At 42.5% G+C, this 26530-nt stretch overlaps 1 protein-coding gene across 4 annotated transcripts in view; it reads left to right on the top strand.

Annotated features, from left to right (window-relative positions):
• Positions 1-26530, top strand: part of SEMA6A (semaphorin 6A) — a 208439-nt gene that overhangs the window by 82142 nt on the left and 99767 nt on the right. For all 4 annotated transcript variants that reach the window (XM_066613228.1, XM_066613226.1, XM_066613227.1 and 1 more), the window contains exon 2: positions 23342-23477. In XM_066613228.1, coding sequence (XP_066469325.1) covers positions 23378-23477 — 100 coding nt within the window. In that variant the 5' untranslated portion in view covers positions 23342-23377. The remainder of the gene's footprint in view (positions 1-23341; positions 23478-26530) is intronic.

The raw sequence follows: 26530 nt of genomic DNA, 5'->3' as shown, positions 1-26530 counted from the left end.
GTTTTGGATGCTGTGTTCTCAGGATGTTACTATTGTTGCTATGGTAGAAATGTATGGCCAGGATGTGTTGCATGAGTGATTGGCTTAATCAAGCTGTGATTTACATTGCAAAATGATGAATGTTTTTGTATGGTTGGCATAGCTTTGATCAGCATTTTCTTGTCCTCCACCTTTCTTTTGGGGAGGGGGGACTTCAGTAGAAGTAATGCATGGAAAGTTTCAATCACTTGTAAGCTCACACTGATTATTTTTGAAATGCTGCAAAAGTTATTTCTCTCAAGCTAAATCAAGCAAAGCTGATGAGCCAGTTTTCAGAGCAAACTGCACGAGCACAAGCCAATGTTAGGTATCCATAATTACAACAAGATGGGCTGTGAATTGTAATTATTCAACAGTTGACTCAAATGTGAAGATCTGCATTTCTTCCTCTTTTTTTGGTACATTCCTTTAAAAGCTGGATTTTTTCCCATTTCTAATGGAATCTTAGAGAACGCTTCTAAAAGCAAAACAAATCAAAGGAAATACAGGAAAATGTGCGCCCCTTAGTGACCTGCCGGCTTACGCTGGGATTGCATATGTGACAACCACGTGCAGCTATGCTCCCCTCGCCTCTGGAGGGTTGTCTGAGCCTCCCAGAGGCAACACATGTCCAAGCTCTGCCTCTACAAGGCTCAGACTGAGGGAAATTGCGTCTCTCGCGCAACTTCCAGTTTCACGGAGGAAGCTGGAAGTGGCATGAGAGACGCGATTTCCCTCAGTCTGAGCCTTACAGAGGCAGTGCTCGGACATGCGCTGCCTCTGGGAGGCTCAGACAACCCTCTGGGGGGGAGTGGAGCGGAGAATCCCCTTCCCTGCAGAAGATTCAGATTGCGTCAAGCACTGCTTGACGGGGATCACGGTCCTGATCCCTGTCGTTAACTGGCGCACAACTGTACATATCTAAAACGCAGCTTTGAATGTTTAGTTTGAAAATGACAAAAACGTTCAGGATTTATATGCTGTGTAAGTGATGTGATGGCCATAATGCAAAGGTGTATGTGTCAGTTCTGCATTAACACCATTCATTTCTCATAGATTCAGTTTCTAGCAGATTCCTTCACTGACCTCCCCCCCCCCCCCCCCACAAACCACTTCTAGCACTTCTCTTATTTTAGCAAGTGATTAGCAAGTGTACATACAGAGTAGTCTGTATTCACATTACTGTCCATTTCTGGCCTTTAAAAATATATTAAATATCAGTAATTTTAAAAATACAGTCTTGTGTTTCAATCTGACCAAAATTTGGAAGAGAACTATCACTTTTTATGTCCTTTGCATTGTGGCCTAGGGTTTGGAATTACTTCAGATTACATTTTGAGTTATGGAGTAATGCAAGGAAATTGTTTCTTCTGACTTGAAGTCATGATCTTCTGTCCTGAAACATGGTGAAGACTAGATGTGTTGCACAATGGAAAAAAAAAATAGTTTGGTTATGCTGAGAGGCAGGCCCTCTGAGATTTGGGTTCTGGTACTAAAAAGAAAAGAATCCAAGTTAAGCCTTAATTATCATTGATATAAACTCTGGAGAGTTTAAATGCAGAATCACTCAAATGAACTTGTGCACGAAGGCATGTGCCAAGCAACTAGGGAAACTGGCCTGAAATATTTATTTAATAAGCTAACAGCGCAGTCCCATGCTTATTTATTTGGAAAGTAATCCTACTGTGTTCAGTAGACTTTAATCCCAGGAAACAGAACATAGGTTTGCAGTCTAGAAATCTTATTTCCACATGGCTACCTAAATCTGAAATACTCTCAGAAGGCGTGCAATGGTGGATTTTTTTTAAACTTTTTGCTTTCTGAAACTTTTCTGAAACACTTTTTGTGGCTGTTGTTATCTGAAAATAACCAGTTTCTGGGTATTTTTAAAATTTCTCTTTTAAATAAAAGATATTATTAATACTCATATTGGATACTGTCTCTCTATATAACTTTGAGTTGGGCACTCAGGCGCCTTTTTGTTTTCATGCTGCAAAAGGAGATCAGAGAAGTTCAGTTGAAAGACAGAGATTTCCCAGGCAAAATGTAAAACTGAGAAGATGAATGTGGTAGCTGGTGGTGTGTCTGTGATATTGAACATGCTGAGATGAAACAGCCAAGTATATATTTGAGATGGTGTTCTTGCTCATGTCAAAAGGCAGTGATTGCTGCTGCCTTTGAATCTTAAATCCGTTCAAAATCCTGACGCAGGTTTCTTGAAGCCCACAAATAATCAGTAGACCTATTTTTATCTCTTGAATGAGAGAGCCTTTTTCAAAATAATGCAGGCATCATTCCAATAGCTGACCAAGCTGTTCTATAGTTGTATCTTATTGCTATATGTATTTCTGCTGATAGGAACTAGAACTTTAGTTCTTGTTTCAATTCCACACCTCCTTTCCAGGAGGAAACAAAAATGGAATTGCACCTTTTCTCTGTCACCAACCCTTTTACGTAGCATGGAATATGTGCTTGGAGTTTTGGAGTAAAAATGAAATTGCAACGAGTATACGGTTTTCATTGATAGGCTTGTTTGCAGAATCAATTTGCAAAATAGTAGTTGCAATATAATACCGATTACAACTGGTTGAGTCTCTCAAAAGGTGAATCACTTTCGCCAATAGCATTGACCTCTTTTGGCTGGCATGCTTTTCTCGTGTAGCTTGCGTGTTCAGCACAACTTTCCAAGTGAATGCAAAGAACTTGCACAATTCCTGTAATACATGTACATGGCTTTTAAAACTTAATGTGCTTCCTCCCCCAGATTGTGTCTCCTTTGAAGTGCCAGGCAGCTGCGTGGCCACATCGTACCCAGAGATACACAGCCACCCCAGTTATCTCCACTTCCATCAGGTTTGGGATGGGCAAGGCAGTGCCATGTAGACATCATGGCAGTGGGACCAAATACCTGTCATATGGTGAAGTCCCACCAGGAACATAGGAAGCTGCCATGCTGAGTCACACTGTAGGTTCATCTAGCTCAGTACAGTATTGCCTGTGACAGGAGTGTTTATCCACCCTACCTGTAGGTGTTAGTGGTTGAACCTGGGACCTTCTGCACGCAAAGCAGATGTTCCACCCCACTGAGTCACAGTCCCTCCCTTAGTAGGGGCTGATACCAGTAGTAGTACTAATTATCGCTGGTTGGAAAACACTGCTCTAATATAAACCTGAAAGATTATTACTTGATTAATCCTATTCAGCAACAGTTCTAACTAAGCATCAACAAATGAAATCTTCCCCTAAATTTATGGGAGATTTTCAGTGGTCTGGTGCAGGGGTGCCCAAACCCCGGCCCTGGGGCCACTTGCGGCCCTCAAGGCTTCTCAATATGGCCCTCAGGGAGCCCCCAGTCTCCAATGAGCCTCTGGCCCTCCAGAGATTTGTTGGAGCCCATACTGGCCCGATGCAGCTGCTGTCAGTGTGAGGGTGACTGTTTGACCACTCGTGTGAGCTGTGGGTTGAGGGCTCCTTCCACTGCTTGTTGTTTCATGTCTGTGATGCAGTAGCAGCAGCAAAGGAAAGGCCAGCCTTGCTTTGTAGGCCTTGAGCTATTGCCAGACCTTCATTCATTCATATAAGTTCATCTTTAATATATTCATTTATGTAAACTTATGTAAATTTATTCAAATTTTATATGTAAATTAATTCTTCCCCCCCCCCCCGGCCCCTGACACAGTGTCAGAGAGACAATGTGACCCTCCTGCCAAAAACTTTGGACACCCCTGGTCTAGTGCATGGTGACCCTCTTCTTATCTCAACTCCCTATTGCAGTATGCAAAGATAAGAGGTCTGCCTAATGCCTACTTGAGAATAAAAATAGTTGCAGGAGGACAACAGCTGGCACTTCTTAGTGTTTGATGGGTAATGATGCAAGGTACAAAAGCATCAGAGTATCAATTTATTTCAAAGGTTACTGTGGTAGCCTAGTAACCTATGATTACCTCTGGATCTAATCACAGGCAAATGTGATACCCTGCTTCTGCATCTACTGCATTAAAGAATATATACACACACAAGCAGCTGAGGGGCCTCCACCTCCATCTGCCTAGTTGCCTCAACTGCTCCTCTTCTCACTCCCTGAACAGCACCCTCCCCCCCCCACGCTGACTTACTGGTGCTGGGGCTTGTGGGAAGGCTGCTGGCATACCGTGTCCCCGTAAGATTGGACCATACATGCAATTTCAAGGGGCCAGTCATGACTAGTAGTAAATTTAAGCTCTAATCGAGAATTTAGAGTTGGTCCTCTATAGAGGTAGAAAGCTGCTAAGCCACCTGTCTAGCCCCACCATGCCCAAATTTGTCTCCATGATGGCTATAATTCAGAAGTAGAACATCTGCTTATATTTACCTGGTCTCAGGTTCAATCCTTGTCATCTCCAGATAGGGCTGGAAAAGACTTCTGTTTGAGACCCTGGAGAGCTGCTGCGTCTAGATGGCACACTAGCATTACCCAGCAGAAGGCAGCTTCCTGGGAGCGGATTAGCATTTCTTATACTGCATTTCTAAACAAGGTTATCTGGGAGTAGGCATGCCTCGGATTGGGTTGTTACTTTGGATATCTTCTTACCAAGTGAATTCAGCAATGTGCAAGGCCACATGCTAGAATTGGGGTGGAAAGGCTGGGAGATTGTGCCATCTAAAATAGCATCCCAGTGGTTTTTTTACAGATCCTCCAAGTCTTTGAGTCAGATTACTTCTGGTCCTGATCCTGAAATAGCAGAGGTCTCATCCAGCAGAAAATTTATTGTGTTTCTTAAGCATAAGAAAGTTGAAAAAAGATCTCTGAGAACTTTGAATTCACAGTTATGTTATGATGACAATAGAAGAAAACTAGCCTTGGAACTTTATGGGTGGCAGAATAAACTGTGTGCTGCAGATGAGTTAGAAATCAAAACCCATCTTTGCCTTAAGGTAGTAACTTCAGTCACTGTTTGAAAAGAGAGGCACAAACATTAAAACAAATGCAGTCCACAAATCTGCAGCTGATGGCAGTGCTGAGAAATAGCTGGCATATGGCTGCTCTATTACATTTGGCATTCGAATCTCATTCCATATATTCTTAAATGAAGGCTAAAAACAGCAGGATAAAGATGTTAAACAATTTGTTCATCTCCAGTCCTTTATAGCCAGATAATTTGCAAAGTGCAAGACACTTCCCAATCTGCAGTTAATACAAACTTCTGATTGGAAAAGAAGATACGTCAGACAAATTCAGACTGTAATTAGATAGTAAAATCTGGTTAACTTACACTTAGCTTGTCAATTACACTTTATTGTGGTAAAAGCAAACCCCCTTTCTGTCCTTGAATTATTTTTGACGATACAGTAGTTTGTCATACCAACAAGCTGTTTATCTTCACCTAGAATGGAGATATCCATAAGAGTCCTACAATAAACAAAATTAATATTAGGTGGTGGGGCCAAAATTCGGTAGTAAAGCGCAAGCTAGTCATAAGTTTTGATCTCTCATATCACCGGATAAGAAGTTTTCAGACAACTAGGCTGACTGAGCACCATGTTTATGTTACACCATGTATACCCAGGGTGGTATAATTGCTACTGCATCTATGGTTGCTCTCATGCCACTCTGGGAACATACAAAACTTATGCCCATGTGGTTTGGCAGTGTTGCATTTTTAATTCAATATTGCTTTGCATATGAGCATGAGGTCATAGCTCAATGATATACACTTTTGCATACAGTTTCTAGGTTCAAACTCTAGTTTCTCCATTTAAAGGATCTTCAATACTGAGGGAACTGAGAATTCCTGAGGAATTATGCTCCAGGGCTCGGAAACCCCCAGCCCTCAAAAGGCCTTCTAAGGGTCTAAAACATCACTTCCAGTTTTTGTCTGAAAACAGGAAGTGAAGTTTAATGGCCCCCTGGAGACCTTAGAAGGGCTTCAGAGGGCTGGGGAGCTGTGTGTGGCCTCCTCTGGTCCTCAGAAAGCCCTGTGGGGGGTGGCATTCCTCTGCAGTCCCAGTTCCAGGCGGCACAGGGGCCAAGATTGCTAGTGAACCTTGTCCCAGTCAGAGGGTATAGCACTGGGCCAGGTGGACCAATGGTGTGATTCAGTATAAGGCAGCTGTTTATATGGATAGTGACATTCATCCCATTGGAGACAAGTTACTGCTGTATGTGTGCTATGTAAACATACAGTTCAGCTGAACCACATGGTCAAAGATTTATGTTACCAGGTCGACATAGAAACAAGACTGTCCCAGATAATGTATCTGCCCCAAATAATGTACTAGTACCACATGCTATTTTAAGACTTGCTGTCTACTAACATTGACACTATTAAAACAGAGCAACTAGCCTATACGGGGGGCTCCCATATCCACAGATCCTGTATCCACGGATTGGGTCTAGGCTCCCCCAGCATGTCCATCCCCGTGCACCCCCCCCCCAGAGTGGAGGATCTCTGCTGAGCTCAGACTGAGCTGCGTAGCTCAAAACTGTTACATGACTTCCAGTTTATCTGTGAAATGTTTTTTATGACTTACAAGGCTTTGGGAGGCCCAGGGAAGCCCTGGAGAAGTTCCTTGTGCCTCCCAATGCCTTATAAGGCATTAAAAAATCAGTTACGGTTTCTCCATGAAACCCAAAGTCGCATGTTTTGAGCTATACAGCTCAGTCTGAGCCTGGCAGAGGCTGGGGAAGGACGTCCTTGGCCTCTGCTGAGCTCAGACTCCCCTCCAGAGGCCAGGGGAGTGGAGCTCCCAGACTGCAAGGATGTTTGTTCCTCTGTATCTATGATATCAGGTATCTGCGGGAAGTTCCAGAATAGAACCTCCATGGATAAGGGAGCATGCCGGTAGTAAACTAGATGATGACAAAAAGCAAAAGTAGAAAAAATAACAACAAACAGCAAGTGCTGTCTCTGCAAAGAAGCCAATGAAACAGTGAACCACCTAATTAGTTGCTGAAAAGGATTGCAGACTACAAGCAAAGGCATGACAAAGTAGCAACAATGACAGTCTGAAGCATCTGTAAAAAATACAAGCTACCTGCAGCCTGAAACTGGTGGGACCACAAAATTGAAAAAGTCGTAGAAAATGAAGATGCCAAAATATTACGGGATTTCCAACTACAGACAAACACCTATCACACAGTACACCAGACATAACTGTAGTCAAGAAGAAAGAAAAACAAGTTATAATCATTGATAGAGCAATACCAGGGGATAGCAGAGTGGAAGAAAGAGCTGGAAAAATAACAAAATACAAAGATTTACAAGTAGAAATTGGAAGACTGTGGCAGAAGACCAAAGAGAGTCCCAGTGGCGACTGGCACCCTTGGCGCTATTCCAAAACACCTTGAAGAGCACCTGAACAGCATTGGGGCCACAGAAATTACCATCCACCAACTACAAAAAGCGGTTTTCCTGGGAACAGCAAAATAGGACAAAAACCAGGCATCCCAGGTCCTTGGGAAGGACTCAATGTCTGGATAAAACAAACCAGTCAATAAAATCTACCTGACTGTGCAAAAATCTGATAATAATATTTATATACCGCTTTCCAACAAAAAGTGCACAGATTAGTTTACAACCAAAGTAATGTCTTCCTATCCCTAAAGGCTGCGGTTTTCAAACTCTCCGGGAGTTTGAAACCCACAGTAAGTCTTTGCGGGGGGGGGGGGGAGAAAGCAGGGGCAGGGAGAAGGCAGCGACGCGATCCCCAGGATCGCGTCACTCAGGGGCTGCAGGGACTGGGATGTAGTCACCAGTCCCTGCAGCAGCCGTCCCTGTGTGCAGGGAGCCCTGCGCGAGCGCCTGCAGGGCACCCCAGGTCAGGGAAAGGGAGAGTGGAGCGATCTGTTCTGCCTCCACAAAAGCGGGAGTGGAGTGCAATCGCCCCACTCTCCCATTCCCCGACCTGGGGCATCCTGCAGGCGCTCGCACAGGGCTCCCCGCACACAGGGATGGCTGCTGCAGGGACTGGTGAGTGCACCCCAGTCCCTGCAGCCCCGTCAGAAGGGAAAGCAGAGCGATCGTGCTCTGCTTCCGGTTTTGCGGAGCGGGGCGCAATCACTCCGCTTTCACTTTTCCTGACCTGGGGAGCCCTGCCGAAGGTTGTGCAGGGCTCCCCGCATCCCCAGATGGCTGCAGGAGGCTTGGGTAAGTGCACCCAAGCCCCTGCAGTTCCCCTGAGCGGCGCAATCCTGTGGAACACGCCGCTGCCTTCCCCCTGTCTCCTGGCTGCCCCCGCCCCTTAAGGGGGCAGAGTCCAGGACCCACAGGCTAGGGCGTCGTGACGCCCCAGTTTGAATACCACTGCCTTAAGGGCTCATAATCTAAAAAAATGTAAAAAAAACCAACAACACAGCAGACAGCCACTAGAAAAGAGACTGCTGAGATGAGGATGCCCAGTTACTCTTCCCCTGCTAAATAAGAGGAGCACCCACTTGAAAAAGTGCTTCTTACCCAGTTAGCAGGGATAAGAAGATATGTAAGAACCTTCACAGAATTAAGAATACTTTAGTGTTGAGGATCCTGCAGAGCAGTTTGTATCTTTCTTGTGTCAACCATTGATTCATTTCTCTATTCAACCTTTTATGGGTATACACTAAATCTTTATGTAGTATTCGTAAGTGATGCAATAGTACCTATTGTACATGACATTAGAGATTTGGGATTGATTTAGATTACGAGGCTTTACTATCATTTTAATTGGATCCAACATTGTTTACTTATCGCTGTTGCCATGCATTGCTCACTAAAGATGCTAGTTCATCCCAAGGGATATCTCATCCTAGAATAGATTCTGCTTTATTTAGAAAATGTACTAAATAAGTATGGAAACAGCATAAGGGGCAAATTAACATTTCTCCTTCCCAACAAATATAATACAAGTTTCCTGCTTAAATGGGCGTTTTAATGAAAATTACAACACATCTAATTACAACCAGGGAATTTTCTGACTGCCACATGTTTACATAAATATTAAGTTTGGTACATACGACAAACATTCAACCTTTCAACCTTTCGTATCTGCCACAAGACAAGAACTAAATCATGTGCAATAAATCACAACTAAGAAGGGAGTGTTCATAGTGGACATATGTAAAGAAAGAGACAATGCCAAAGCAGGTTTCATGGGTTCCATGAACACAGACATCTTGTCTGTAGGGAAAGCTCAACAAACAACTTCTCCCAGCAATTGATGCTCCCAATAATCGCTATAGGAAGCCAAAGAAAATGTAAAGAACAGTTGAAGACATAAGGAGAGACAATCCTTCAGCTGACCTTTGTGACAGATTCTGTAACTACTATATGTCATGAGAAGTACGTCTCATATGTTTTGAAATGGCACTGTCAGGTAAAAGCTCAACACCCCCAGTAGGAAAGAAATAAATGAGAGCTCTGGACTCTTGATATTGATCCAGGCTTTGTTGTGGATGGTTTGTGAGGACCTTTTCAGCTTCAGCAATAGTTGCAGAGGAATAAATGGGCAATGCTAAGTGGAAGATGAGCTCAATATCTTGATTGAGTAGTTTCTTGCACATTTCTTAGTTTCAGCTGTATCAGAAGCACAGAAACCTTCACTTGTCACGGTGTTGATGGAATAGTTATATAGTATAACATTTCACACTCTAAAAACATTGTTTTATTTTGAAGTCAGAGTTAGTACAACTCGAAGGCAAATCTGTTGTTGTTATTAACCTAAGACCACTGCCAGCTGCAACTGTAATTTTGCTAAGACAACTAACTATTAAGCATACTATGTCTCTTGCACACTTTATGCCAAGAGTTAAAATAAGAGGATCAGCATACAGTGCTGTGCATCACTCCACTTACACATTTTGGTATCATGAAAATGTTTTGTTTATACTTGTTTAGAGCCGTTGCTGGAAAATATTAATAAATACCCTGTATAACCAAGGATGTCAAAATTAGAGGAACTGTATAGGGACTTTGGGCTCCAATAGACAAGGTGGCAGGAGGTTCTTACTTGAATGCCTGACTTTTACTTTTTTTTTTTTTAATGTTAAGACCAGATTCAGAAAGGGAATCAGGTTGGGGCCTTCGTGATGGAAGATGCTATTACATCTATCATAATGGCTTCCCAAACTGCTTTTTCCTCCAGCAAAAGAAAACATACAGGTACTCTATAATACCTGAATATTTCCTTCTTATGAGGCTAGTCACCATGTTGGTGGAGTGGTTTAATAGGAAAAACACCACAACGGAAAGGTTAAACCATCCTTCACAACTGCTGTTGGCTTGAGCCTGTTTGCCCCGTCCCTAACACACTTCTTTTAAAAAAAGAACAGGTAATCTTTTTATGAATCTCCTGCTATCTCATCTAGTTTGGCCCACTGAAGATGAACAATATCATGCAAACTACATGACTCAAGAGTACCTTCCACAAGAAGTAATTGCTTCTGTCCACAGCTATTCTTCTGGAAGACTCTACCAGCTATGATCAGTATTGTATTGTGACTGCTTTTTCAAGTTGATTCAGTAAACAACCTTCATAACCCTTTAGTGCCCACTGTTTACATAAACATAAAATGCTCACAGCATCTTTTCCTTCATCTCTCAGTTTCAGAGAACGGCAAATCCTGGGGTTATTTCAGTATCATAGAGATGGGCACAGTTTCCAGAAGCCAAGTGCCATACTAGTTTTTTAAAGTTTTTTTCTCTTTTCTTCATTCTTTTGGCAATACAGATAGGTAGAAAACTATTATAATCACTCGCCAAATTGCTGTTTGGGTAGGTCAATCCTAACAAACCCCCTTGCCACCAGAGCGTGTGGTACATACCGTGTGAGGGGGCGTAGTCCCAGACGTCTCCTCCAGATAAGAAATGTTTGTTCCCTTGCTCAAGAGTAATTCTTTGCTGTCTCACTGGGTCTACTTGGATTTGGATACTTGGACCAGCTGCTGGCCCAAGTCCAGGTGGACCTAGGAAGACTGTCTAAAGCCAAAATAGAACATTTGCAGCATAATTCTGTGCATGTCAACTCAGAAGTTCCATTGTGTTCAATGGGGCTTACTCCCAGAAAAGTGTGTATAAGATTGTATCCTTAGCTTACAAATTATTTGGTTTTTGTGTACCAAAGCTTAGGCATAAGCCCAGGATTGGTGGCACAAAAGCCACGTCATTGTCATGTGTTTTGAAATTGCCAGCACAAACAGCTGGAGGCCCTGCGCACATGACATCAGCTTCCAGATGCCCCATTGGAGCAGATCAGTGGGTGGCAGTTTGGGGGAGGATTGTGGATGGTTCAGGGTGGGTGAAGAAAGGGGAGGATCTTGGTGGCAGTGGCACATGCTGGGATCCTGTCCCCCTTTCCCTGCCCTGAACTTTTCCCTGAATCGCTTGGAAGTGATGCCAGCATAATAGCTGATATAGATCTGAGGAAACCCATTCAAAGCCAGGCAGCCTTCAAGGAAGTGAGTAAGAAAAGGTTTTACTTACCTCTCCTGAACTGTCTGGTCACACATGCTCCCAGCCCCCATAGCAAGCTGTGTGCATTCTGTCAGCGGAGCTGCATGCTATGGAATGGCAGGGAATAGAATTGGGCCCTACAAAAATTTGTTTTCTCAACTAAGAGAGTTAATTTCCACATTCTATAAAAGTACTGTTAAGTGGGGGGAGATAAAAGTTTGACAACAGCATTGGCAACATTCAAAGGAACATGCTAAAACATCTCCAAAGAACCACCTCCCAAGTATGCTGCTTTAGTCTCACCTAACAAGACCCTGCATTTTGTGGGGGTTTTTTATTCTGATTTTAGAACATTCCAGAGCTTGTATAATGTTCTATAGCATTGTTCCTGGAAGCGTTCTGGCAGGCACAAGTATCCAGATGTGCCCACACCTCTCAAGTATTCCCTTTTGCAAAAATGAGTACTGAATCACCATTTCATTCAGACGGGTTTTGGCCCCAATACGTCTTTGGAGAGCTGGATACAAATTTTTACAATTGTTTCTGCAAAACCTTATTTCCCTAATGGGAAACATATTTAAGAAAGGAAAGCATTCTCTTAATGTATTGGATATAAATCTTGTGAAATAAATGGTGCAGAGAGAATAGTAGAAATTATTATCTTAAAAAACCCTGGAACTCGAGGTCATTCAGTGAATGATTGGTAGTAGGTTCAGGACAAACTAAAGGAAGTATTTCTTCATGTATCACAGTACTTCGTTTCTTCAAGATATGGTGCTGGTCACTGGCTTAGATGGCCTTATGGCAGTGATTCTCACACATTTAGCACCAGGACACATCTTTTAGAATGAGAATCTATCAGGACCCACCGGAAGTGATGTCATGACCAGAAGTGACAACATCAAGCAGGAATATTTTTAACAATCCTAGGCTGCAATCCTACCCACACTTACCCAGGGGTGAGTCCCATATATTATCATTGTTAGAAGAATAGACATAGTAGCTTGTTAAAAGTTCAGACCTGTGATATTTCCCCAAAAGCACATACCATGGTAGCATCAAGTCTAATAAACTAAAAATAAAATATTGAAATGAATGGGGACCTACCTGAAATTGGATCACGACCCACCTAGTGGGTCCTGACCCACAGTTTGAGAAACACTGCCTTATGGTATAGAGTCAGAGGACCAGAACATGGGAAGAAGTTAGATCAATGGCTTTTGGCTATAACAGCTAAAAATGGAGTCTCCGTCTTCAGGGCCTCGCTGGAAATGAGGAGTAAATAGCAGGAGCTATCACACTTCTTTTGTAAACTAGTCACAGTTAAATGCAATGGGTTATATCCTAAGTTTTAGTAAGAAAATTAGTCATGGTGAACTAAACCTAGGATACAACTCAGTGCTGGGTGCAATTGACCTTTTCTCTCATCCTGCAACTCCATTCTATATTCTTACCTAAATTCTATTTGATTCAAAAGGAGTACTCAAGATAAACTTGCCTGATGTTTTATTCATGCCAGTCCCAGCCCTTCAAGAAAATAGGTCACTTTTTTGTTCTGCAAAACAAAGCACTTACATATACAGAAACATACAAGAAAATTATCTTCCCCAGTTATTAAAAATAAATTAATGAAAAGTATTCAGTCACAGGGACTTCCCTTCAATTCCTAAAGTTACTAGTTAAAAAATAACTTTTGGTTGAAGACGTCATTTTGCTATCCTTCTAACTGCCCAATCCTTGGTACTGATGCAGCGGCACTGGTGGAGTGCATTTTACATCCAATGGTGGGGGACAATCAGGAGGCCTGCCAGAGGTAAGTAAAAATTTAATCCCCCAATGGCCTATGTGGGTCTCCCTGAACCCACACCAGCATATAACTGGCTTAAGTCTGTGCAGTTGAAGGGGTCGAGTGGGCCCAGAAAAATGGAGGATAAGATCTAGCATGTCTTCTGCCCTCCCCACCTTGGAACACTCCTGAACCTCCCTCTCCCATCACCAACTTACTGGGGCCTGTGGAGTCTTTCGGAGTTGTTGCGATGCCCACTGTACTAGTCACCATTGGTAGTCACAGGCAACAGTGGCTGGCTTTCTCACTGCCATAAAGGACTTTGCACTGCCATAATGCTACTTCTGGCAGCACAAGGCCCTAATAGGAATGGAACCCAACAGCACAATCCTATTGTTTTACCCACTATAGCATGCAGCTGCATCAGAATGCTTACCACTGAGACCTTGCTTCTGAGCCTTCATGGTGGCCATCTGGAACTCTTCTAGGCCTTTTTCAGATATGCACTATAGTAATTTGCTGCAATCTAATCTAGAAGCTACTCAGGAGTATAGGAAATTATTTACAGAGAGCTCCATTAGCAGGTCACTTTCCATGGCTGTGACTATGACCAAAGAATAGTAGAGTGATTGTAACATTTTATTTATAGCCTCTGCTTCCTCCAAGGAGCTCAGGCTGGCATTTTCACCCTCTCAATCCCCATCCTTTATCTTTATAACAGAGTAGTTTTGACTGAAAAAGTGCCCTGCTTTATGGGGGGTGTTATTGGGAGGGAGCTTATGGGGGAGCTTTATGGTTTATAAATTGACTGAGATTGGAGTTAGGTCTCCTAAGTCCTAGTCCAGCACTACAGCACACAGGCTCTCAGTAGTGAAACAGTGATTTAAAGTGTGAGTTATATAGGGTAGCAGTACAGTGATAGCAGAGCTCTGTCATGAACACAGCTCTCCTGAACTCACTGTACAAGTGTGCCAACCAAGTTAGCTTGACTAGAACCACCTCTACTTCAAGTAGGCCTGGGTATAGCCAAAAGGACCCAAACCAAAGTCGGGTGGTAAACTATGAAAACTTGGATCTGTTTGTGTTCAGACCGGTTCAAGGGATATTCCAGACGGACGCTGCCACTATGTGGGGAAGAAGCTTGGCCATGCACACCATCCCTCAATACCTGACACACCACACACACTGACAGTCCATCCAAACAGCCCCTCTGTGTGTGGTTCAAATATCTTTTTAAGGTAACGTCTGAACACATTGCAGGCAGCTTGGATGAGACACTCCCTGCACAGTTAAGTGCTGGTTTAACAGTATGCTGGGGATGGGGGGGGCATGTTCAGTCATTCTCTTCCCCTATGGGATAGAGGGGAGCCATTCAGTGTATTTTGAATGGGCTTTCTGCCTTCCTTGAGTTCCTTACCAGTAGTATAACTGGGGGGAATGGTAAATACTACAGGCGCCATAATGTGCCACATAAGCGGCTGCTGTCAGAGCCACTCCAGGCAGCAATGGCACCATGCAGGAGTTTGCCAAACCAGACAGTGTCTATTCTGTGTTGCTGTTGCTGCCCAGAATGGCCCCCTCTAGCCACGCTACTCTTGCGTAAAGGAGAAAGTGCTTGTTAGGGCTGCTTTCTCTTTTCTAGTTTTAGGTTTATACATAAAAATGTCTTCGGTATATATCAAACAATGTGAATGAAATAAGTGTATTTGAAAGCATGTTTACCATACTGCTCCACTCATCAGAAAGCTGGGATTGGTTGTGGCTGCAGAAAGAGTTTACGCTCGGTGGTAAACCTGGATTTGCCGCCACATTAATTCAACTGCACTTAGATAAAGCTTTGTAATATACGTAATCACTTCTGTTGATGGCTGCCTTTTTGACATGTTTGCACAGAACAGTATCGAAAACTGGGCAAAGAGAGGATAATGTATAGCTTACAACTGGCGAAAAAAGTACACACACACACCCAAAGATTTGAAAGCTCTAAAGTGGAGAGGCCAAGATTTATTAACACTCTCTTAACATTTTCTCTCATATAATGTACACAGTTAGGTAGCTGATGATGTGATGGCAGAAAGCCACATAAAGCACCTATTCTTCTGCCTTCTTACCTCACTATGAACCTGGTTAAGTTTGACTGATCTGCCTGATCCTGTGGATGAGAACAGTTTACAATGAAAAACCTAAATTACTTGGTACTTTCCTGGTGGATAAACTGCCATTCTTCTGCTGTTATTTCCAGAATCACTTTGCATTTGTCCAAAATAACTGGGGTTGGAAGAAAGGAGTGAAGTTAAATTAGTCGATACACAAAAGGAGCCTACTTAGTTTTGTTGCCTTGAAGTATACTTGTGGAGAATAGGTTGAGATTTTTTTAAAAAAATTGCTGATATCAAGTGGAAACATAAATCTAAAAAAAAAAAAAAAATAGCAAAGCCTATTCCAACACATATACCAAACTGCAACAATCAACTTTTGTGTTCCTTTTATGTTTCAAGTTGTTGAATGCAAAACCTTGAAAATACCCTGAGCTCAAGCTGTTACTTGTTATTCTTTGGGCTGTCTTATATAGGGCAATTACAATTACTTTTAAATAGAATTGTAAGGTATAGTGTAATCCAGCCATTTTCAACCACTGTGCCGTGGCACACCGATGTGCTGCGGGAATTTGGGAGAGGGTCATTCATCAATAGGACCATTGGGGGATGTGAACCCCTCATTGACTGCACAGTGCTTTGTAAATTCCAAAAAAACTGATGGTGTGCCTTGACCATTTTAGTACCTTGTCAGTGTGCCATGAGATTTAAAAAAAGGCTGAAAATCACTGGTGTAATCCCAGTCAGGTGGTAAGAGATCCCCCCACTGTGCATTGGTAGACATTTCAAAATCCATCTTTGTAAGTATTTGTTTATTCATTGCTTTAGACCAGGGCAGGAGGGCCACATCATCTCTCTGACACTGTCAGGGGCCGAGGAAAAAAGAGAATTAATTTACATTTAAAATTTGAATAGATTTACATAAATGAATATATTAGTGATGGAACTTATATGAATGAATGAAGGTCATGCAATAACTCAAGGCCTATAAAAGGCCTCGCACAAATCAAGGCCAGCCTTTCCTTTGCTGCTGCTGCTGCTACGAGTACATCACAGATGTGAAACTGCAAGCAGTGGAGGGAGCCCTTGTCCCACAGCTCACGTGAGATGTCAAACAGTTGGCCGTCATTCTGAGAGCAGTTGCATCAGGCCAACACAGGCTCCAGCAAGTCTCCAGAGGGTCATTGGAGACTGGGGGCTCCCTGAAGGCCGGATTGGAGTCTTCGAGGGCCACAAGTGGCCCCAGGGCCGGGGGGATTTGGGCATCCCTGCTTTAGACTATCTCTCCCCTTTGGATAGAATGATCCTTAGAGCGGATTTCAGCAATACAGGAAATACATGCATGCAATCACAGCAGCCCTTTAGTCCTCTGGCTGATGACACATGCTGCTATCTTCTTATAGAGAGCATCTGAACAATTGGTAGTTGGAACAGATCAGATTTTTTTTTAATGCCAGGGGGGTGATGGGGTGGCACCTGCTGTGGCTCTCCTTCTGAGAGGCAGGAAGGAGTAGAATTTCTTAGTGCTTTCTTAGTGTGCAAAGCACTTCATAGGTATCAGTGTCACCCTCAACTCTTTAGAACAGGGATGGCCATTTTTTCAACCTTAGGGCTCCTGGATGCCTACTCTGTAGAACAGGGATGGCCAACCTTTCAACTTAAAACAGTTGTGTGGAGGAGGGAATTTCAGCAGGTGCAGCTTGTCATCTCACAGACAACAAGCTGCACCTGCTGAAACTTCTTCTACACATTTCTTTCACAGCTCACTTTCTTAAGTGACATCCCCTCAACTTCACTCATGAGAGAGTTCTGCTTAGTAATGTTTGTAATTGGAAAGCTGCTGATAATAGTAATAATTTCAAAAACCACAGCAGTGGGGGAGGGCAGAGACAGGGGATGAGTGGATTGGGCCTGGGAGAGGGCGGGATCGGTGCCACCAGTGTTGCCAATATCCTGTCCTCCTTCCTGAACCTGATCTATTTTTTTTTTCTAATTTTTATTTTTGCTTTTCCATAAACACATAAACAAACACATGCACACACCACAACATTGAGGTTGTAGGATATCATATACCAATTAATTACTAATTTGTTCTACCAATAATTTCTTATATCTCTTAATATAATCAAAAAAAGAACAATTATAAAAAGGAAAAAAACCACAAAAAATACATATTCATCTCTAAAAACCCTGTCATATTCTCTATACTTTCATCATTTCCATCATCATAATTATCTCTCCCCTTCTTTTCCCATCATTCTTTATGTTCCTTCTTTCAATAAAATCTTAAACTCTTTTATTAATATAACTTATTCTAATACAAATTACTACTAAATACTTATCATAGATCTAATTATAAACAAATCTACCAAACCACTCATATATTACATATCCATTACTTTCTAAACTTGACTTTCTACCTTCATATCATTTCCCCATCTATAAATTCCAAAACAATATCAAACAAATTTAAATCTAATTCATCAAAACTAATTCATCAAAATTCATCTAAATCTAATTCACCAGAACTAACCTATAAAATACTAACATATTTTCTCTTCTATCAAATCAAATATTACACAACTACCAAATCATGTCATTATCTTGAATATCTATTCATATCTTGCTTATCTCTAAATTTTTTCTTTTCTTTTTCTTTTCCTAATAAACTTCATATCAACATCTCTCAACAATTGCTTCTTGAAAATCCATCCTCTTCTTACTCCACCCAACAACTCCAGTTCCTGATACATTCTCTCCATCTTTTGACCAATTTCTTGATTAGTCCCTTCAAATCTATTTTTCATGGTATCTCTTCTCCATTCCAATCCGATACTTTTTGAATTCTTCCAATTTACCCCATCAGTTAGTAACTCAAATTGTTGATCATTAGTTTTCTCCGGTGTTACTTCCAATTCACACAGTTTAGATACTTGTTGATTTAAAGTTTCCACGCTAATTTGTATTTGTAGAATTTGAATCACCTGATTTCTGCTCATCACAAGCATATTCTCCAACTGTCTCTGGATCAGGATCTGCCATTCATCTTCTGGCATTTCTCCTTCATCATTTCTCCTTGCAATTTTTTTTTAATCCACTAGATGTCAACTCTCTTTTTACTATAAAGTTTCCTTTTGTTTTTGTTTTTTCCTATGGAATTTGAAGAATTTCTTCATCTCTATTAATAGACACAACAAAGACTATTCACCAATCCATATTTCACAAAATCCTGCCACAATGAAGGATCCAAAATAGTCCAAAAACCAAAATCTAATAAAAAGAAATTATATCCAGTTCAGGGTTACACATTTATAAATATATATTGATGAAAACATGTGCCATATAATACCAAGTGCTCAATGATCTTCTCCGCAGTAAAGTGAAGGAGTCCTCCCCCTCTTTCTTCTTCTTCTTCTTCATAATATTATTATTATTATGAACAACAACAACAACGTATTTATATACTGCCTTTCTGGTCATCAGATTACTCCTCTGACTTTATTCAAGGCAGTTTACATAGGCAGGCATTTCTAAATCCCTCAAGGGGATTTTTACAATTATAGAGGTTCTCTCTTTCAAGAACCAACAACATTTCAGAATGGATCTTCTTGGTTTGGTCTCACTTCTGGCCTCCAGTTCTCCCGCGCAGGCTGACAAGCAGCTCCATCTCTCACATGGAGGGCAACCAAGACGCTTCTTACTCACACCAAGAGCAGGTGGAATCACTCAGCTGGGCTTTGTCAGCTGCTTCAAGGTCTCGCCATTCTCAGCTGTTCAGGGAGCTGCCGGTGTCCTCGAACTGGCGACCTTCTGATATTATTTTCGGGCCTCAGACCTCCTTCCCAAAGCAGGAGGTTTATAGAGGTTTAAAGAGATTCTCCCTTTATCTTCCAAAGCTTTGAGTTACATCACTCCTTTATAGCCGGAATTTGCATAACATAAGCAGCACTTACTTAGTTCTTCCAAATATCTTCTTTTCATCAGATGGTATCTCCACAGGGGTTCAGCAGCTTGTTGCGGATGGTTTTCCGCACTGCCTCCCTTGCTGCCTTACTGGCAAAGTCCTGAAAAGAAAGCTCTCTGGCCGAGCTCTAAACTTTCCAGATACTTTAATGCCGCCAGGATAACAGTGCCTCTCCTAGCACTCGTTACCAGGTCTTTAGACCTGCAGTTTCAGGTGAAAAATAGGTAATCTCCAAGAGCTGATCCTGGAGATCATCCTGTTTCGTTCACTATTTAGCCCCTCCCCCCTTCCTGAACCTGATCTATTTCGCAGGTTCATGTGAACCTGTGTCAGTTATTTAGGTAGCACAAATCCAAATAGACATACTGTATGTTTCATCACCCAGAGGAGACCTCCTGGAAACCCACCACCACAACCAGAGGATGCAGCAATTGCCATTTTGGTGCTGGTGCTTCAGCGGCCTGGGAGTAATGAATAGAATTGGGTTGTTAATTACTTAAAATTAAAAATATTTGACAGAATTCAACATACTGTAGTCTTGTCTGATGCAGGAAAGGTGAAGCTAAGAGGCATAGGTTATTGCAGCCAGTTAAGTTTCCTGTAAGTGATCTGCTTACATGAAGAAGGTATAATAATTCACCAACCAAAACAGCATAAAACAGAAAACATTTTTCTTCAGATATTCTAGGTCTCATTCTGTTCCTTTATGCTGCTTTGGGTACCTATTTGGCAGAAAGGTGGGTTAAAAGTTCACTAAGTAATATGACGTCTCTCTGATTTCTTTTTTAGTGCTATAGATCAGGGGTGCCCAAACCCCGGCCCTGGGGCCACATGCGGCCCTCGAGGCCTTTCAATGCAGCCCTCAGGAAGCCCCCAGTCTCCAATGAGCCTCTGGCTATTACGCCGTTGTATTAATTACTATTAGTATTACTAATCACTAAGTAATGAGCCTCTGGCCCTCCGGAGAACCATTTGGCTCTTGATTTGTTGGAGCCCACACTGGCCCGACGCAACTGCTGTCAACTCGTGTGAGCTGTGGGACGAGGGCTTCCTCCACTGCTTGCTGTTTCACATCTGTGATGCAGCAGCAGCAAAGTAAAGGCCAGCCTTGCTTTGTGCGTTGGCTCGCTCATGTCGTGAGAATGGGTGATGGCCAGATCCCAAAGGATCTCCTCTATGGAGAACTCGTGCAGGGAAAGCACCCTACAGGTAGACCACAGCTGTGATACAAGGATATCTGCAAGAGGGATCTGAAGGCCTTGGGAATGGACCTCAACAGGTGGAAAACCTTGGCCTCTGAGTGTCCCGCTTGGAGGCAGGCTGTGCAGCATTGCCTCTCCCAGTTTGAGGAGACACTTGCCCAACAGACTGAGGCAAAGAGGCAAAGAAGGAAGGCCCATAGCCAGGGAGACAGACCAGGGACAGACTGCACTTGCTCCCAGTGTGGAAGGGATTGTCACTCCCGGATTGGCCTTTTCAGCCACACTAGACGCTGTTCCAGAACCACCATTCAGAGCGCGATACCATAGTCTTTCGAGACTGAAGGATGCCAATGTTCTAAAAGATTACAAAGGCACTCCCCAAGCAATCTATCTCACCTTCTGAATTACTGTTTTGTAGTAGTAAGAATATAAAGATTTATTACAAAAGTATATATCTGAATTCTAAAATTAATTACTGCGGTGTTTCCAACAGGATAAATTATTGAGAATCAGCTGCGCTTGTGAAATTCCATGTTGAAATAAAATACTCAGGGTTGTTAATTCTTAGATTTGGCATGAGGAAAAGATACATAATGTATCTAATACATAGGTATCTAATATTAAATGATGCTTCAAAAAGAGCAAGTTAGCACTTTGTTTGCCAAATGGACTTTCAAAAGCTATCTTGGTTACAAAGTTTTGACTCTCTGTGCATAAATCTGGATTGATAGGCAGGACTACAGTAAAATAGCTTTGTTCAAAAATGTAATCTTTGGCAGGCTGCATCAAAGGTCTGAAACTCTGGAAGGGATGAAAAGAAATCCCCACTTTTTAACCACTGAGTTATCCTGCAGATCAGCACCTCCGTGAAATTTGCCTGGGATTTATTTTTGCTGTATTGTGCAGTTTCCTTTCACTGAGTGAAAAGTCGCTTGCTTCTTATTTTTTTTTAAAACACTTGACTTCTTTAGATGGGGAATAAAAGAACACATCCCTGGAATGCAGCAGGTGGAGATGGGAGTGAAGATTCTGCATTTTAAGCAGTTTCATTCACCCTTATTTTACTGCAATTTGAAGCACTGGTTTTTATGGTATTTAAATTTATGGGTCTGCAGTCTCATGATACATTCACTGTGCTCCATCAGTCCCCCTCCTTCCCTCCCATGTTGCTGTGCTTGATTTATAACTCTACCAAGTATGAATCAGTCTTTTGGAAGGTCCCTTAATCCCTTGTTAAACCTAAATAATGTAGAGTGACTTTAATTCATGACCGAAGCCACCGTGTAATTATGTAAACTTCCACCTACCTCCCAAACTGGTGGATAGAGTATTTTCCAAAATCTTATATAAACTATAGATTGTTTTTGGTCATTCTCACTTAGACAGCCAACTTGAGTCTGAGCTATAGTGCTTCACACAGGGGCCCACACAATTAACTACTCATTCATTGAACAAGAATTCTCCCCAAAAATGAGTATGTAGAAGAGAAGGCAAAGCTATTTGTTTATATCCTGCCATGTTGAGACTGAAGGCAATAGACTTCCTATTGCCCAATCCTATCCCTCCTCCCTTGCATTATAGCATGCAGTTGCATAGCATGAGCTGCATGCTAGGGTGGGGATGTGTGATTGGTCAACCTACAGGATGTACATGCCCCTGTAAGCTACCTATGCATACCTCCCCCTAGTAGGAGCTCTGTAGTTCTCACAGAAATTTTTAAATTGTTTTATTTATTTTTAAAATATTTATATCTTATCAACTGTGATTTCTGAGGATGTTTGTACCATAATTAAAAGCAATAAGATTTAACACCTCAGTGATTGCTAAGACCTGATGTTCATGTCATGCACAGCAAGGTGATAAAATTCTGGACTGCTTCACCTCGTAGGTGTGGCATCATATATTTGAACTCTTATTTATAAAAAAAAAAAATACAAAACCTTGCATATCTTAAAATGATCACACTGGAGGAATGTTTTAGTGCAGAACTCTCTGTGACTTGCTAGTTTACTATGTGCATGATCTTTTTTTTTCTTTTTTTTTTTTTGCAAGCTGGAGAATTAAAAAGTACGACTTCCCACCTTCAGTGGAAGAGTCCAGAAAAGGAGCAGTCCAGAATCTATCTCCTTAACTTACTGGCTCACTTTGCATAATGTGTAGTTTGGATCTAGTTGGGTCCAAAATAGATGCAGCATGGGAGTTCCATAACTGGAACCTGAAACACACACCCCCAAAGAAGCAGTCATAGGAGCACCAGAGGCACAATTTGGACCAGTGGCATGGGGAAGGGAAGGCTAACCTTTTTCTCCTGCTCCACAGCACCATTCCAAAGTACCTGCTAAAGGTGATATTAGACTCAGAAGGGAACACTTACAGGCATAAACACTGCACCCATAAGTTTTTCCCTCCATAGCTAATAGCATCTTCCAGAAGTGATTTGGAGCAGGGCTTTGGTAGTGGTGGGGAGGATTAATCAGTCGATGTCTCTTGCATCACTCCAGTGCCCCAACCCAGCCCAGTCACTATGGCTTCTTTCTAAAAATGGAAATCATGAAATTAAAGTGTCATGTGCAGTTTGGCCCTTCTCGAAAAGCTTCTAGATCAGGGTAAAAAGTAACAGCAGAGAATGGCGAGCGAAGAATTTACTGGAAGGTTTCATCATCATCAGGTCTATTTGGAACAAGATGTTGTTGCCGATATACGTTAGAGCCCATTGAGCCTTGCTGCCAGGGTGGTTTGTTATTTTATTGTGAATGTCTGAAGGGCAGAAGAGTACCCTTTGTTACTTGTTCGCTATTTGTGGCCTATTTTTGTTTGCAGTGGCTAAATATGAATTGATGGAAAGCGCTTATGCCCTCGTTTGTCTTTCACAGGGTGAAGTGAAGAAATAGTCTCCCAGCTGAACTACTATGAGGTCAGAAGCCTTGCTGCTATATTTCACACTGCTACACTTTGCTGGGGCTGATTTCCCAGAAGATCCTGAGCCAATCAGTATTTCGCATGGCAACTGTGAGTATGAAAGGCAGTGAATTGCACTCTGTTTTTCTTCCCACCCATGCCTGTTTTTTGAAAGTTGCCAGTCATGACTTCTTGGTCAGTGAGATTTAAATTGGCATGTTTCTGTGATCCAAAAACTGCACTTTTTTCCCTACTGTGTCTCCTCAGAACATCCAAACTATTCTTCCTTCAGCTCCATGCCAGCATATCCCTTGATTTCAGAGCAATAAGTAAAACCTGTTGTTTTTTTTTTTTATCATGATCTATGAAAGGCAAAAGATTATTTGCTTCCTATCTTTAATAATCCATGGTCCTCTTTAAGCTGGTATTCTCCAAAATTTGTCACTCTTTTTCTCAGCCAAGTATTGTGAAGTAAACTTCTCTTTTTCATCACTTCAAACTTTCTTCCATGAGTTCCAAAAAGAGCTAGACAGTCTTTAATAAGAAAAATTAGGCATTCTGTTAGATAAATCTCTGATAAGATTCCACAGGGAATGTACTGTTCAGCACTTAAATGATTACATGAGAATATTAGAATATTATTATTTATATACTACCTTTCAACAAATGTATTTCACAAAGCAATTACACAGCAAAACAAATCAAGAAATGGCTCCTGGTCCCCAAAGGGGTCAAAGTCCAAAAAAAAGATGGAAAAGAGGCAACAGCCACTAGAAAAGATGCATTGCTGGAGTCAAAAGGGTCAGTTACTGTCCCGTGCTGAAAATAAGAGGACACCACTTTTAAGGCACCTCTTTGCCCAACTAGCAGGGGTAATTGGGTACATCTACCCAAATTGGAATTTATATTTGTGTGTGTGTGTGTTTAAGAATAGCACACGCATACACTCCTCTACCTTTACAGCTGTAGTGTAAAACAGCACTTGATAAAACAAATAGTTCCCTATTCAGTTTTAAAAGGCAATTATAAGTGGCAGTCTGCCTGGGAAGAAAGTTAGTACAACATTCTGCTGTTCATCAAGCAGATGCATTGATGAGGAGAACTTTCACAATAACTGGCTGTACAATGACAGGTATAAGGTGCTTCATGTAAAACTTCCTTTTCCCACCTACTGCAATGAACTGAAGCTCCTTGAGAGTTCCTGAGTGCTCAGTGGTTTGTAATATTTCACCAAGCTTGGTGAACTATCCAAAATGTGATGACAAACACTAGATCATAAAACTAAGTTGTTTTGTTACCCAGGCACTCCTCAAGAAGGACACGAGACAGAAGCTTGGGATGATTGTAATTTATTGAATTAATAAAAATAACCTGCAGCAGGGAAAAATTACGCTAGTAAAAAAACCCAAAGCGTGCTGGCCACTAAGAGCTTGGGGGACAACGGCACTACCTCCCCCAAGACCCCATGGACGTGACATCCTGACTCCAGGCATCATCCTGTCAGAGACAGGGTTAGCCTATCCCAGGCAACCCTAAGGGGTCGAGACAGCTGACCCGCACAGTCTAAGCCATAAACCGGCCCTTGGTTAACCATCCAGGGGGCTCGCCAGCCAGCCTCACCAACCTGGACAAGTGTTGTCAAAGCAGTCCTGGCTCACCCCCTGACTTTGCTTACCTCAGCATGCACACCACCTCCATTCCTGGCTACCCAGCCAGCATGCCACTTGCCACACAGGGGGGTTAGCCTAGCGCTTAAATCCCACCACCCCACAAAAGCTGAAAAGGCTCCATAGACCCTGCTGCAGGTCAAAAGAAAAATATATCAGCCCCAGCCATGAACAAAAATACTCCATCACCTCTGAACAGCAACAGTGAGGAGAACATAATACTGGGTGAGAAATAAAAGTCCCGCCGAGGTGAGACACAACCCGCCTCAGATATGCATTAATCTTCTGCAGGGAGATGTCAGCCGCAAGGCGGGTTGACAACTCCGCCAAACCTTCCAGGGAAGCATGTCCGATCAGACAGTTACTATCCCCGGCAACCAGTTCTGAATCAGGGTGAGATCCCTATGGACTTGCTACCTGAAGGACAATGATGTCCTCTGGCACAAGTCATTCTCACCCAGATGCACTACAGTTACCTGAGAAGGTGGCTTGATGTCCAATTATTCTCTCAGCAATGGGAGCAGCTGGCCCCAGAGAATAACCCTCTTGGTAGCCTACCACACCCTTGCCATGTCTTCAAAACCGAGCTGGGTGCAGAAGTTCAAGGCCGCTGCTCTCTTCTGAGGAGACCAGTAGTGAACTGAAAAACAAAAAGGGGGTTCAGAAACCCCACCTAAACAAGCATAAGCCAACAAAAGGGGTTAGGGCTGGTGGACCAAAAGGGGTTAGAGGCTAGTGGGAAGGTTCCCAGCACATGAACCAGCCTGTGATCAGGGCTGCCTGTTAAAGGCAGGAGCAGTAAAGGCCAAATAGGCGAAAACACAAGCCAGTAATTAAAAAAGAAGTGGGGAGGGAGGAGAAACAGGCAGCTAAAGACAGGAGTGAGAAAGCTCAGCAGCCCTCAGACGTCCTCCTCTCAGCTCCAGAGGAAAGGAAAGAAATGGTGACCAACTAACCCAAGAGCAAAGCACTTGAAAGGAAAGCCCAGAAGCCTGAGAGGCATGAAGGCCTTGCAGGCAGAGCAGACCACAGGAGCAGCTCGCAACTTGCTGAAAAGGCTTGGACTGAGGCTGGGGAGACCTTTCTGGCCTCAGTGACAGCCATGTCACACCCCAACGGATTCAACAGTCTCAGTTTTCCTGCCTCTGCCCCGAGCCCATCGGAGGAAGCTGGGCAAACGGCACTGAGGCTTTAAGTGCCCCAGTGCAAATCAGCATAAACAGGCTAGGAAAACTAGCAGGGATAGCCTCCATCTGTGTGTGTATAAATGCCTTGCATTCAGTCAGTTATGAAGAAACAATTGTATTCTAAAGCCACGGAAAGCGAGAATTATAGAGTCATGCATATATTATTCTAGGCACGTGTGTCCAGCTACAGCAAGGTAAAGCTACAACACTTGCACGTGAAATCATTCTGCCATCTAGAGTTATACTTGTTACCACTTATCTTACAGCTGAATGATCTAACTTTTTGATATCTGAATGCTAGTGAGGGGTG

This window comes from Tiliqua scincoides, chromosome 2 (assembly GCF_035046505.1).
Source record: "Tiliqua scincoides isolate rTilSci1 chromosome 2, rTilSci1.hap2, whole genome shotgun sequence".
Classification (NCBI taxonomy): domain Eukaryota; kingdom Metazoa; phylum Chordata; class Lepidosauria; order Squamata; family Scincidae; genus Tiliqua; species Tiliqua scincoides.
This window is presented reverse-complemented; position numbering and strand designations above follow the sequence as displayed.